The sequence below is a fragment of the Thalassophryne amazonica genome, chromosome 18 (genome assembly GCF_902500255.1).
Source record: "Thalassophryne amazonica chromosome 18, fThaAma1.1, whole genome shotgun sequence".
Classification (NCBI taxonomy): Eukaryota; Metazoa; Chordata; class Actinopteri; order Batrachoidiformes; family Batrachoididae; genus Thalassophryne; species Thalassophryne amazonica.
This window is the reverse complement of record NC_047120.1, coordinates 54,554,950-54,568,274: the sequence shown is the minus strand read 5'-3', so window position 1 is coordinate 54,568,274 and position 13,325 is coordinate 54,554,950. Positions and strand designations below refer to the sequence as shown.

Below are 13,325 nucleotides of genomic sequence, written 5' to 3'. Positions count from 1 at the left end.
TGGAGCCCTGGAAGTGTCATTGCAAAATGTTTTGCATGTGGAGAATGTGCACCGTGTGCACGTTTTATGATGTTGTAAAATGTGCACTCAATATTGTGTTGACACATAAATGGGTGATTCTTAGACTACGGGCACTTATTATGTCCTTTGATGATATTGAATGAAAAACAGAAAAAAGGGGAAATTTCACACTTTTATAGTTATCTTTACAATGAAAGTGTGTTAAGAAATTTGTTCTAGTAGTCTATGCTGACTTTTTCACCTTTTTTCAGCATCATTATATGCAAATATTGCCGTTTTGTGCTTGTCCCACACCCAGACTTTTGATCTTCAATGATAAAAATGAATAGTAAAGAAATGTTTTTTTCTAATGTTTTAAAATGTTTCTGAATAAAATATCAGTAAAATAATCAAAACATAATTGGGCATTCAATGTCATACAACTGTTGTGATTTTTTTTAAACAAAATGCAGTTGTCCCACACTATTGCCGTAATTTCCACCACAACACTGTAATGTCCCTTTAAACAGTTTGTATGAAAGATTGTTTGGGTAGTTTCTATGGAGATAAACAGTGACATCAGAGCACATGTATATAGCGCCAAATCACAACAAACAGTTGCCCCAAGGTGCTTTATATTGTAAGGCAATGGTGTGGTGGAAATTACATTTACAAGGCCAATAGTGTTATGTGTCGGACGCAGCCCGGAGAACCGACCAGCGTTTGAAGGACCCAATATAAAATAAGCAGAGCACGGTACAAAGGATAACAGAGTTTAATAAACATAACAGTGATGTGATAAATATAAAAGTGCGCGGTCTGGTGTGGTGGATTGCGGTGCGCTCCCAGCAGCGCTAACGGTCCGGAGCCAGAACCAGTTCGGACCCAAGGACCCCGCCGACACCCCCCAGGTGGCCGCGACAAACCGAGTCTGTGAATGAAGAAATCATCTTGTGAGTCCACACTCAACACACAGAGAGAACGCTCAAAGGTGTACAAACAGCAAACACTTCCTGGCTTAATTACTAATCAGCTTCCCACCCTGCAGGCATGGAACACCCTGTTCACAAACTCACTGCAGTGGAAGCTAATTAAAACGACCAACATAACAGCTCAATACAATAAGGTGTGAGGGACACCACATTTACTGACTGTATAAATGTTAGTCACAAAATCTAACGTACCTCAGGAAGTGTGCTGACGAGCGTGAGACCTCACCCCCTCCTCTTTCACAGACCATGCATCAAACCTGGACGTTCTCTGCATCCACTGATGATGAGATGGCTCTTGAGACGACGATCTCACCCGTCTGGTCACAAGGTCGAGTCTCTGGCAAATACACACTGTGTACTCCAGTCTTAAATGCCACCATGTTCCAATCCATGTAGATGCACCACAGCTGTGAGTCCTGTCGAGCCGCAGGTGATCAGCCTCAGGTGATCAGGGTGAGGTCCTGATAAACTCAGCTACACAGTCACTCAGTCCCAAATGGAAGGAAAACCAAAAGACAGAAACAAAAGACACAAAAGCCAGCCAGGCACGCCAGCCACAACAAATAGTGCCCGTAGTTAAAGAATCACCCAAAGGTTAGCTTTACACTGTGCGTGTTTTGGCCCTTTTTCAGATGAATTTTCATTTGTGTGAGAAATCTTTGGACCCAGTTTCAGGTTAATCGCACATCCTGCATCGTGTAGTGCACATGGAGTAACAAGCTGCGTTCAACATCTGACGACCACCTCGTGATCGCCGATCCTATGGTCGAATGAAAATCAAACCTGTTTGATATTATTCTGGTCGGCCGTCGTGAGTGTATCCTGCTCCTGAAGAGCTACAAGCATCCAACCGCTCGCACTGTGCCTGTGCAAATACCACAGAGCTGCCTTGTAATGTTTTTTGCTGTTGTTGTTGTTTTGTTTTTAAACTTAATTTATAAAAAACAAACAAAAAAAACAAAAAACAAAAAGCCATTTGCAAAGCCAAAAGGTTGATTTGACAACCATCTGATATAACCTTGGTCCAAATAAATAGAACACTGCCATCTACTGGTGCCCAGATGCTTAGTACTTAGGGCGAATACTGCCATGAACACTACTGGCCAGTAGATGGCAGTAGAGGCCTTGAAAACTTGCCAAAACAAAATTCCAGATAATCCGTGTCTGCTACATTTAAGATGCATGGAATTTAACAAACGCAAATACAATAACGTCTATAAACCCAGAGAATATATTCACGAGAGTTTTAGGCACTAGAGTTTAATGCTGCTGTCCGTGGAGCCTGAACAGAGTGTCTGAAATGCATTTGTCCTGCCATGAACGTACTGAGATTACCCATAATGCACTGCTGGGCACAGCATGTACTCACAAAACCTTAAAAATTAGCACATTACTTTAAAACTAAAACATATATCTGATGTTTTCACTTTATAAAACTTCAGGCATGACAGTAATTTTAAATGTCCAAAATTTGGGTTAGGGTTAGGGTGATATTGCCAGCGTATCAGTATGGTCTTAAAGGAAATGACTTTTTTTTTTTTGGTGACCAGTTTTTCTTTGCCTGCAGAGAGTAGAGTGGTTTCTCCTAAGACTAGCTCGCTTCTGTTTGCAGAGGGTTGAACTATACATCTCTTACGAAACTTTCAACAGGTAGGTCTCAACTGACTTTAAATTTTAAAAATGTTTGCTGTTGTTCAGCTTGGTTTACTACGTTATTGGTCTAAAAGTTATCGGACGAGAATCGGAAGATAATTAGTTCGATAATGGTTTTTAAAGTTATCTAAAAAGATAATCCGATAATGAAAACATTATCTTCAATAATTATCTGTTATCGGATTATTGGAAGTGTGCCCACCAGTGTGTGTGTGTGTGTATATATATATATATATATATATATATATATATACATATATATATTCTATTTCTACTTCATTTCTTATGTCTTGTACTGTTACAAGTATTATTATTGCTTATCCTTGCACACGCTGTTCGATGAACAGAAGAACTTAAGAGCTGATGTAACGTGAATTTCTCCTCTGTGAGATCAGTAAACTTTATCTTATCTTATCCTCCTTTTGCAGAAATAACAGCTTCTAAATGCTTCCTATAGCTTCCAGTGAGAGTCTGGATTCTGGTTGAAGGTATTTTGGACCATTCTTCTTAACATCTTGGCTGTTGGTTTCCGAGTATGGACAGCCCACTTAAAATCACACCACAGATATTCAATAATATTCAGGTCTGGGGACTGAGATGGCCATTCCAGAACATTGTATTTGTTCCTCTGCATGAATGCCTTAGTAGATTTTGAGCAGTGTTTAGGGTCGTTGTCTTGTTGAAAGATCCAGCTCCGGCACAACTTCAACTTGTCAATAATTCTTGGACAATGTTCTCAAGAATCTGCTGATATTGACTGGAATCCATGTGACCCTTAACTTTAACAAGATTCCAGTACGTGCACTGGCCACACAGCCATGCAGCATGAAGGAACCACCCCCAAATTTTACTGTAGGTAGCAAGTGTTTTTCTTGGAATGCTGTGTTCTTTTTCTGCCCCTTGTTATGTCCAGATAGCTCAATTTTAGTTTCATCAGTCCACAACACCTTATTCCAAAATGAAACTGGCTTGTCCAAATGTGCTTTAGCATACCTCAAGTGACTCTGTTTGTGGGGTGTATGCAGAAAAGGCTTCCTCTGCATTACAGCATCATGCAGCATCTCCTTGTGCAAAGTGCGCTGTATAGTTGAACGATGTACAGAGACACTATCTGCAGCAAGATCATGTTGTAGGTCTTTGGAGCAGGTCTGTGGGTTGACTATGACTGTTCTCACCATCTTTCGCTTCAGCTTATCTGAGATTTTTCTTGGCCTGCCACTTCAGGTCTTAACTAGTACTGTGCCTGCGGTCTTCCATTTCCTCACTATGTTCCTCACAGTGGAAACTGACAGCTGTAATCACTGAGATAGCTTTTTGTATCCTTCCTCTAAACCAGGGGTGGCCAAGTTCGGTCCTCGAGAGCCACATTCCTGACACTCTTAGTTGTCTCCCTGCTCCAACACACCTGAATCCAATGAAAGGCTCATTAAAAGTCTGCTAACGAGTCTTTCATTGGATTCAGGTGTGTTGGAGCAGGGAGACAACTAAGAGTGTCAGGAATGTGGCTCTTGAGGACCGAACTTGGCCACCCCTGCTCTAAACCATGATGTTGAACAGTCTTTGTTTTCAAGTCATTTGAGAGTTGTTTAGAGGCTCCCATGTTTCCACTCATTAGAAGAGATGCAAAGATGGGAAACCTTTGCAAATGGCCATTTTAAATACCCTTTCTCATGATTGGATTCACCTGTGTAAGGAGGTCAAGGGTCAATGAGCTTACCAAACCAATTTTGTGTTCCAGTAATTAGTGCTAAATGTATTCAAATCAATAAAGTTCCCAAATTTATGCACCTGCCCAATTTTGTTTAAATAATTATTGCACACTGTCTGTAAATACTAGAAACTTCATTTCACTTCTCAAATAGTGTGTTCGTCTGCAATATAATATATTTAACTGAAATTTCTGATCCAGACAACCAATGATTTATAAAGTAAAATCATGGAAATCATCAGGGGTGCCCAAACTTTTGCATACAACTGTATTTTATTTTACTTCTGTGCATGTTTTCAATCATGTCATATTCATATATTTTCTCAAAAAATGTTCTGATTTATGATTATATATGAGCAAGAAAGAAAATCCTGTCAAGTAGGGCAGTTTGAAACATTTTAAACATTTTAGTTCATGAAAATTGTCAAAAATTTCAGAGTCAAAACTACTATGTCCCTATGGTTGCTAAATCCCACCCACTTTCAGGCATCCGGTCAAATTAGTGCAAATACAAGTGCAGCGTAAAAATTTATTTTGGAATGTCACCAAAGTTGGAGATGCACTAAATGTTCTTTCAGTGCAACTTTAATATTCAATAATTTAACAGTACGTTATTTTATTTTTCACATCAGTTTTACTATAAATTAAATGTCTTTAGCTGTGGTGTAATTGATTGATGTCTAACTTTGCATTCAGGAAATATTTTCCAGGAAAAGAAGAAAAAAGTCATACAATCCAAAAGGTTGCCTAAAATTTCATCAGGAATGTAATGTTTTTTCCTTTAAAAATTAATTTGAAATAATCTAAACATTCATATTTTACCAAAACTGGTGATATTTTGCTTTTATTTCATGAAAGAAACTAATCAATTATTAAGTTTCAAACTTCATTTTCAAGATAAATCAAAGTTGTAGAGAAGAACTCACACAGAGAACAAAAAAAGTCAAACTAAAGTCTAAAATATGAATATTTCTTTTGTTAAAATCAACACTTTTTTAAGGTGCAAAGGTGAAAAAGCTCTGTGTTTTGACTTTCCTCACTGCAAAAGGAGCAATGAATTCTGGGTAACCTATGTGTGTGAGCAACAGACAAACCTTATCAATGAGCAATGGATTGATTAAGTACACATGGAACCAATTAGCAGCAGATCAGTTAATCAAAAACACATTAGAATGATTAAAGAAAAATCTAATTTTATCAAATTAACAATATAAACCAACAACAATGGGTACAGGTGCTCTCCTGTACATGACAACATAAAGACATGAGTCACTCAGTGATACAGTGTTTTTTAACAATGTGATTAAATGCAACCTGATTTCTTATAACATTGTTGCCAGTAGATCCAGCACAGATCTGTACTGGGATTTGACACAGATGTGTGCAGAGTGCCCTTCCTGACAAAACTCCAGTTTTACACAGAAACACACACTGGTCTCCCAGCCAAATACCAATCAGGACCTGTGCTTCACTTCTGAGTTCTGATGGGATCAGGTGTAGACAAAGCACCTGATTTTCTTCTATCGGGCCACAACTCAAAAGACATTTATGTATTTTTAGTCAAATGTGCATCATCCAGCCCAAATGAATTTGTGCAAGGTCTAGCAAGGTATATTCTACATTAGCAGGTTTTAATCATGAGCCACAAAGCACATTGTCACAAAAGCAAGGCTTCAGAGACTTTGCCACCTATTGGTCACAATTAGAATCAGTCTTGTCTGACGTTTTTGTGAGGTGTGTACAAAATTTCACCTTAATGGTAAATGGACTGCATTTATAAAGCGCTTTTCCATCTGCATCAGACGCTCAAAGAGCTTTACAATAATGCCTCACATTCAACCCGCATTACAAGGTACTCACTACACACGGGGAGCAACTAGGGCCCTTAGTGATTTTCCGGTCAGGCTGGGATTTGAACCGAGGATCCTCTGGTCTCAAACCCAAAGCTTTAACCACTAGACCATCACCTCCCCATAATGCCCCTTAATGCAGAAAATCTTGTGCATTAAGTTTCAGACATTAAAACCCCTGGTGGTCACATTTACAATCCAAACACAGCCAGTGTTGAAGTGGTCCAAAGCCTTCATGAGGTGAACTTGTGTAACAAGTTTCACTTTGATACACTAAGTCTTTTTCAAGATATCGCATACACAAGGCTTCAAAGACTCTGCCCCCTGGTGGCTGCAATTACAACTGAAACACACCAGCATCAAACTTTTATGAGGTCTTCATGAGGTGACTTATGTAACATGTTTCACTTTAATACACAAAGTCTTTTTCCCAAGATAACTTGTACACACGCCTTCACAGACTCTGCCCCCTGGTGCCCACAATTAGACTTGAAATGTGCCCAACACTGAACTTGTCTGAGGTCTCAATGAGCTGACCTTGATTACAAAGTTTCACTTTGATAGACTAAGGCCCAATCCCAATACTAAAGTCATTTTTCAAGGCTGCAGTTGACACTCTGAGAAATTACAAGGAAAGTATCACACATCATCAACAAAACACAAGGAAAAATGGATCTGAGATCTGGAACACACCTGCTCCCTTCAAGAAGTTTCAACTCAGGGTTACCACACGGAGGCAAAAATCAGAAAGCTTCCAGCTTGTTACCTTTGCAGGCCCGGCGGTGAGTGATGGGTCTCGCCATGTCTCTGTAGAAACCCTCTTTGCAGTAGTGGCAATGGCGGCCGGCAGTGTTGTGGCGACAGTTCATGCACACTCCTCCGCTCTTCCTGCCAGACAGTTTGTATAGTTCCATGTTGAAGCGGCAACGGCGGGCGTGGAGGTTGCAGTTGCACGCTGTAAAAAGGAAGAAAGGACAAGTGATTCTCTTTAATTCAACCTGGAGGCAAGAAGGAGGTGTGCAGTGTTCACATGGTGTATGAACCACTGGCGGATCTAGTGTGTGGGTGGTGGTGGTGGGGGAGGGGGGGTTGAGGGTCATGCCCCCCCCCAGCTGCTGTCGGAGGGTGTGATAAAATATGGGAAAGATCTTACATAACCAAAGGCTGACTGATTAACATTGCTGCATGCAGAATGAGAAGATTTCCAGTGTTTAAAATAAGATTATATGTTAAAATCGATTACTAGACAGTCAATATTTAGCTTTCCAGATTGCCTTAGTATGCAGATCAGATTCAGATTTTCTTTGTCATTTTTATGCACATCTTAAAAATGAAATGTTTCGCATACCCCGGGCAGAATAAAACATTTAGTGCAGCATATAAATGATAAATAATATTAAATACTAGAATAAATAAATATGGGCCCATGACCAAATATAGGTCATAAAAACACAATTAAAAGGCAGTAGAAAAGAAAAGAAAAACTAAAATACTGTAAATAAAAGCAAATTTGCATTCTGATGTTCTGGATTGGCAGTCTGATTACTGTGGAGAAGAAGCTATCAACTTTTTTTTCGTGAAGTTTGCTGTTGCACTGTAAATTTTCCAACAATATAAGTAGAATCTGCCACAAGCATCAGTTCTGTTGCCATGTTAGCAGGAAATAAAAACAACAAAAAACAAAACAAAAAACAAAACATCCAATTGGGAGACTGGGTTTTGCTACTTCACCCCCAGCCCACCTTCACTTGATGCTAGATCCGCCCCTGTGAGATTTCATTTTTATTTATTTTTTTCACTGTCAGGTTGTGTATTGGCGAGTGGTTCATAATTTAGTCCGCGGCTTCGTGCTCGGCTGCCAGTCCACAGCTCATCACTCACATACAATATTTGCAGGGCTCATTTTCTTCATTTCATAATTAATGAATTCGGCTTCTTTCGGCTCGTTTCTTATTAATCACCATGGAGAGAGAAAGAGAGACATTATTTCATGAATCACTGATGAGTAAAGATCTATTATAAAGGCAGGACCAGCTCAGCTAAAGGAGCAGACTTAAAGCTCGCTGTCTTCTAAATGAGGCGAGTCGGGATATATGCACCACATGAGATGATGATCCCCTTCAGTCTGATTATTGATTACGCCATTAAACATCTCCTACATTTATTGATGATTAATTCCGTGCTCAGCCTCCACATGTCGGCTTTTGGAGTTTGGGGAGTCTTGGAGCCAAACCTTCCTCTGATGAAATCAGAATCAGCTGCGAGACCCCTAGACTTTGGCCATCGCTTCAAAGGCGCCCGCCGCCGAGCAGAGTAACACTTCAAAAGTTTTTGACTGTAAAATTTCAAAAAAGAGAACGTAAATAATGCCTGAGCTGTTTGGCCAAAAATTGTCAACATTTACAGCAAAGGAGATTATTAGGAAATCACAACACAAGGTGATATTCATTATGTCAAATCTTCTGGGAGTGTGTTTAAGAAAACCGATTTCACTGGCAGGGAATGTTTGGATTTAGAATAAGACACAAGGGTAAGTAAAGACAGACCGACTAATGAACTTATGTGTGTAAATCAGAAAAAAAAATCTGATATTCCACCAGATCCAAAAGTATTTGGGCAGTTTTACAATTTTATCTTTTTTTTTCTGTACACCAAAACAGTGGAGATGGAATGAAACAGTCCAGATGTACTTGTAGATTTTCAGGTTTAGGTCAAGGGGTTCAACAAAAATATCTTTTTTAAATATTTCAAAATTACAGCCACTTGTATTGTGCCTCCATCGTTGTGTTTAAATACAAATCATCTGTTTTCAGCCAGTTTTGTTCAGACATGTCAGGGGAAGGAAACATGCACATTTGCTTTGGACATGCTTTGGACTTTATTTATACCAATCATTAAGAATATAAACATCTCAAATCTATTAAAGAAGGATGGTGATACAAGCGGGTGAGGGAAGCCACCAAGACACCCATAGTAGCAGAGCAAACTGTTTTTCCACACAAGAAAACAGATCAAATAGAGTATCGAGTCTCTTGTATGTAGTGGAAATTTCATGTCGTCTTTGATGAAAATCCTTCTCTGTTGCACTCCACCATGAAACGGTAAAACTGGCGATACAACAGATAAAAGCTGCACAATTCAAAGTTTATCCACATCATAACCACAGAGGCTGAGTAACTAAATACTATTTGTGAATGTTCAGTTACTGTTTAAAAGTATGAATATATTTTTATTGAAACTGTTTTGTTGCCATTTTGGAAGGAAATGGAAACAGTAAGAATCAGAATCAAGAATGGTGTGCTGATTGTCTTAAAGCGATACTTCAAAATTTTCAGAGATGGTGAAAATACCCCTTAAAATGAAAAAAGAGAGCATAACCATACACCTTTGAACAATCACAAATGGACGGCACTAAACAGGACACGTGGTGAGACAAACAGCTGTCCAGAATGAAAACAAAAACCAAAAAAGTAAGAGCTGATGACAAACAAGGCTTATTTTATATATTTACAATATGTGGTTGTTTTAATTTGACGGGTGCCTCACACACTGGGACTGCTGGGATAGGCTCCAGCCCCCCATGACACTTCATTGGAGTAAGCATTTTAAGATGATTGAGGAAGTGATTTGAGTTTTGTGGTATTTATGCAAAAAAAAAAAAAAAAGGCACAGAACCACCCATCCCTAACATGTGCCAAAGCAGGGACAATTAATTAATTAATTCATTTAGTTTGTTCAATAATTCAAATTCTTTCTATAGTTCAAGATGAAGAATTTTGCAACATCACAAAAAATAATCATCGGAGCTGGTTTGATGTGTTCCTGAGATAAACATTTTGAACAATCTGTCACATGCAGAAAAAAAAAATCTGTATCATATTAGCCAAGTGGCCCCTGTGTGCGTGTGTGTGTGTGTGTGTGTATGCGTGCGTGCATGTGTGTGTCTGGCTTCGATCACAGAGAAACTGGGGAGAACTGACTTTTGCCGTTTGGTATGCTTATGTATTTTGGGTCAAAGATGAGCGCTGTGAAAACGGAAAGTTGATAGGGCTATTATTTTTTGGAGAAATTAGCGATATTAGCTAACAACAATGAACAATGGACGTTGTGTTGCAATACACCATGGGAGTTCGCGGTTTGGGGCTTTCAATGTTGTTATTGTGGTTCATGATAGTTTAACAGTGTTGTTAGTGTTATTGATACATTGTGTTTCTGTAGTTCAGTTGGTTTAGTCAGTTTAGTAAAGTGTCATGTTACCGTCACCATGAGTGAAAACTACCTCGTTTGATGTCTTCCGCTACCATCTCTGTTTGTGGGTGTGTAAAAATAAAAGCACCTGCTTGTGGCAGAATGCAGAAAAGACAAAAAGCTGTGGGTGGGTGTGTGCAACTTTGATCATGGACAAACTGTGGAAAGCTGCCATGTGCCGTTTAGTATGCTTATGTATTTTGGGTCAAAGATGAACACCGTCAGAACGGAACGCTGATAAGACTCATATTTTTGGAGAAACTGCAGATATTAGCTAACAACACTAAACAATGGACGCTGATAACCAAAAATTTCTGGACTCACACACCAGTCCAGCAGGGGGTGGTAAATCATCTATATATGTAAAGTGTGAGTGAGTAATTGTATTTAGTAAGTTCATAATATAATTGTAAATAGATTAAAAATACATGGCTGCACAAGAAAGTGAAAAAAACACTTATTTCCATTGTGGCCCATTTAAAAATCAAATGACAAAATAATAATAATAATAACAATAATAACAGTGTGTATATGATAACAAGAACTATACAATTTACAAATACATTAAGCCAGTAAATTAATATAAAAAAAATTACACAACAGGAAATAAAAGGGTTGAGTTCTTCTTCTAAAAACTGTTGAGGTCTAAAGTCTAAGGTTCTAACAACATTCTGGACTCACACCCCATTCCAACTCATTATAGAAACTTTGCACAATTTATCACCACCTTTGAAAAATGTCAGCAACCTATTTTATAAACAGTACTCAATCTATAGCCCGTGGATCCCCACAAGCAACACGCTAGTAAACACATAAAAAGAATAAAAAATTCTGTTGTAATTTAATAATTTAAGGTGATTAATTTAAGTATTTTATCATTTTACTCTTTTTAAATCAATGTTGAACCTGAGAATGTCTAAACTTCAACTCATGTTGCTGAATGTTTAAACGGTTTTCTGTAAATTGGAACAAAGTAAATTACTCCATCTGCGTTTGGGTTGGTGTCATAGATGGATTTTGGTCAAAGCCATCCACAAGTCATAAAGGGTTAAATGGCAAAAAGCCGCTGCTCACTGAACTTTTCTGTTTTCTGAAATTCAAGATTCAAGATTCATAGTGTTTATTGTCATATATAGCAAAAAGAAATAAGTTTCTCTGTGCAATGATATTATTATTGTAAAAAATACAATGGCAAACATATCTGATATATAGCGGTGGTGGCCAAGTGGTTAATGCGCTTGGTTTCAGTGCAGAAGGTTACGGGTTCAAATCCAACCCCTGCCACATTTCTCCATGTAATGTGGAGTTGCATCAGGAAGGGCATCCGGTGTAAAACATGTCCCTATTCAACATGCAGATCCACCTTGGATTTGCTGTGGCGACCCCGAGTGCAAACAAGGGAGCAGCCGAAGGGACTTACTTACAAAGTGTCTGATACCTAAAATGGAATGTGCAACACAGTTATGCATCATTTTATCATGATCACTTTATCATTTGCCTCCTGCAACCAAGGTCATTCCTTCAGCTGGATGAAGTTAAGTCGGCTGCACGATATCAGATATCAAGGTTTGGTAACTGCTAAAAATTTAAACAGCCCGCTGGCTCACTTCAGGGTGAACGTCGAGTAACGAGAGCACAACGGTATCAAGCGTTTTTACATTAAAAAAAAAAGGGCCTGGCACCAAGTTGCAAAAGAGGCCCAGTTTTCCCTCATTGCAGACCCTGGAAAAAAGGGGGAGCACATTCCCAGACTGTTTCCCAATTCCTTCTGGCCATTCCACGGCACAATTTGTATGGAATTCTGCAGTTAATGAAACATTGTAATGTGTAGAAATCTCCAATTAAAGCAGCTACATTTTGTATAATTATTCTTTATGGTGCTCTCATGGACTGTCGACTCCAGCACTTAGTCTGACCTTTGACCCTTGAGAACGGTTCAAAGGAGATACACATGGCAGGAGAGAAAGTGAATGAGGCTTCAGGGAGTGAGTTTAAAGCCATTTATCTGCAGTTTGTCTTTGTTTTAATTAGCGACGATACAAACTTGCACCAAACAAACAGTCATTCTTGGGCATGCAAGACCTTTTTTTTTGTCTGAGGAGCGTGACAAAAAAAACACACCAGGCCACATGTGAGTGGCTGAATGGGCTGGAAGAGAATGAGCTTGCGGTCTGTGATTACGATCAAGCGTCTCAAACGTGCACACAGCTGTGAGCACTTGTGTCCATTAACACCTTGTAGCGGGACATGAAAGCAGCAGATCACATTTTCTCTCCCCCCCAAGCTAAAGTACTAGCGGCCCTCTTACGGCATCTCGATTTACTGCTTTGCAATAAGATCAGCCAACAAAGTCTTGGGGTAAGAGGGGATCCGTTAAAGCGTGGAGAACTATTAGAAAGTTCCACTTTTTAGCCATTAAATGATTTAGCATATGTAAAAAGGATGGCTGGAAAAGGCTTTAATGGCAGCCACGCTTTGTGTAACGGAGAATAATGTCATTATTGTGTGGTGGGATCTGGTGGGAATCTCCCATGTGGCTTCTGGCAAACTTGAACTGAAATTTCACATACAGTGGAACCTCGGTTTTCGAACGGCTCTCTTTACGAGCAAATCTGTTCACAAACATATTTTTTGGATGAAAAATGCATCACTTTTTGAACAAAGTCTTGGTTCACAAACACCTCCGCTGCAATAGGTGGCAGTAATACACCGCGTTGGGTTGCAATTCAGCAATAAACTTGAAAGAAGAAGAAGCAAGAATGTCCATCTTCGGGTAATCAAATAAATCATATTTTTGCGCAGTGGTTCTTCTAACAGTTTATTTTGTTGTGGGCATTAAAAGTTATGAGTAATCCAGTAATCATGCATTTAGTG

General features: G+C 39.1%; 1 protein-coding gene across 1 annotated transcript in view; it reads right to left on the bottom strand.

The window, feature by feature from the left end:
* ntn2 (netrin 2) overlaps positions 1-13,325 on the bottom strand; it is a 99,070-nt gene that overhangs the window by 39,115 nt on the left and 46,630 nt on the right. Inside the window, exon 3 of the mRNA XM_034194336.1 lies at positions 6,970-7,158. Within this exon, the coding sequence (XP_034050227.1) occupies positions 6,970-7,158 (189 nt within the window). The remainder of the gene's footprint in view (positions 1-6,969; positions 7,159-13,325) is intronic.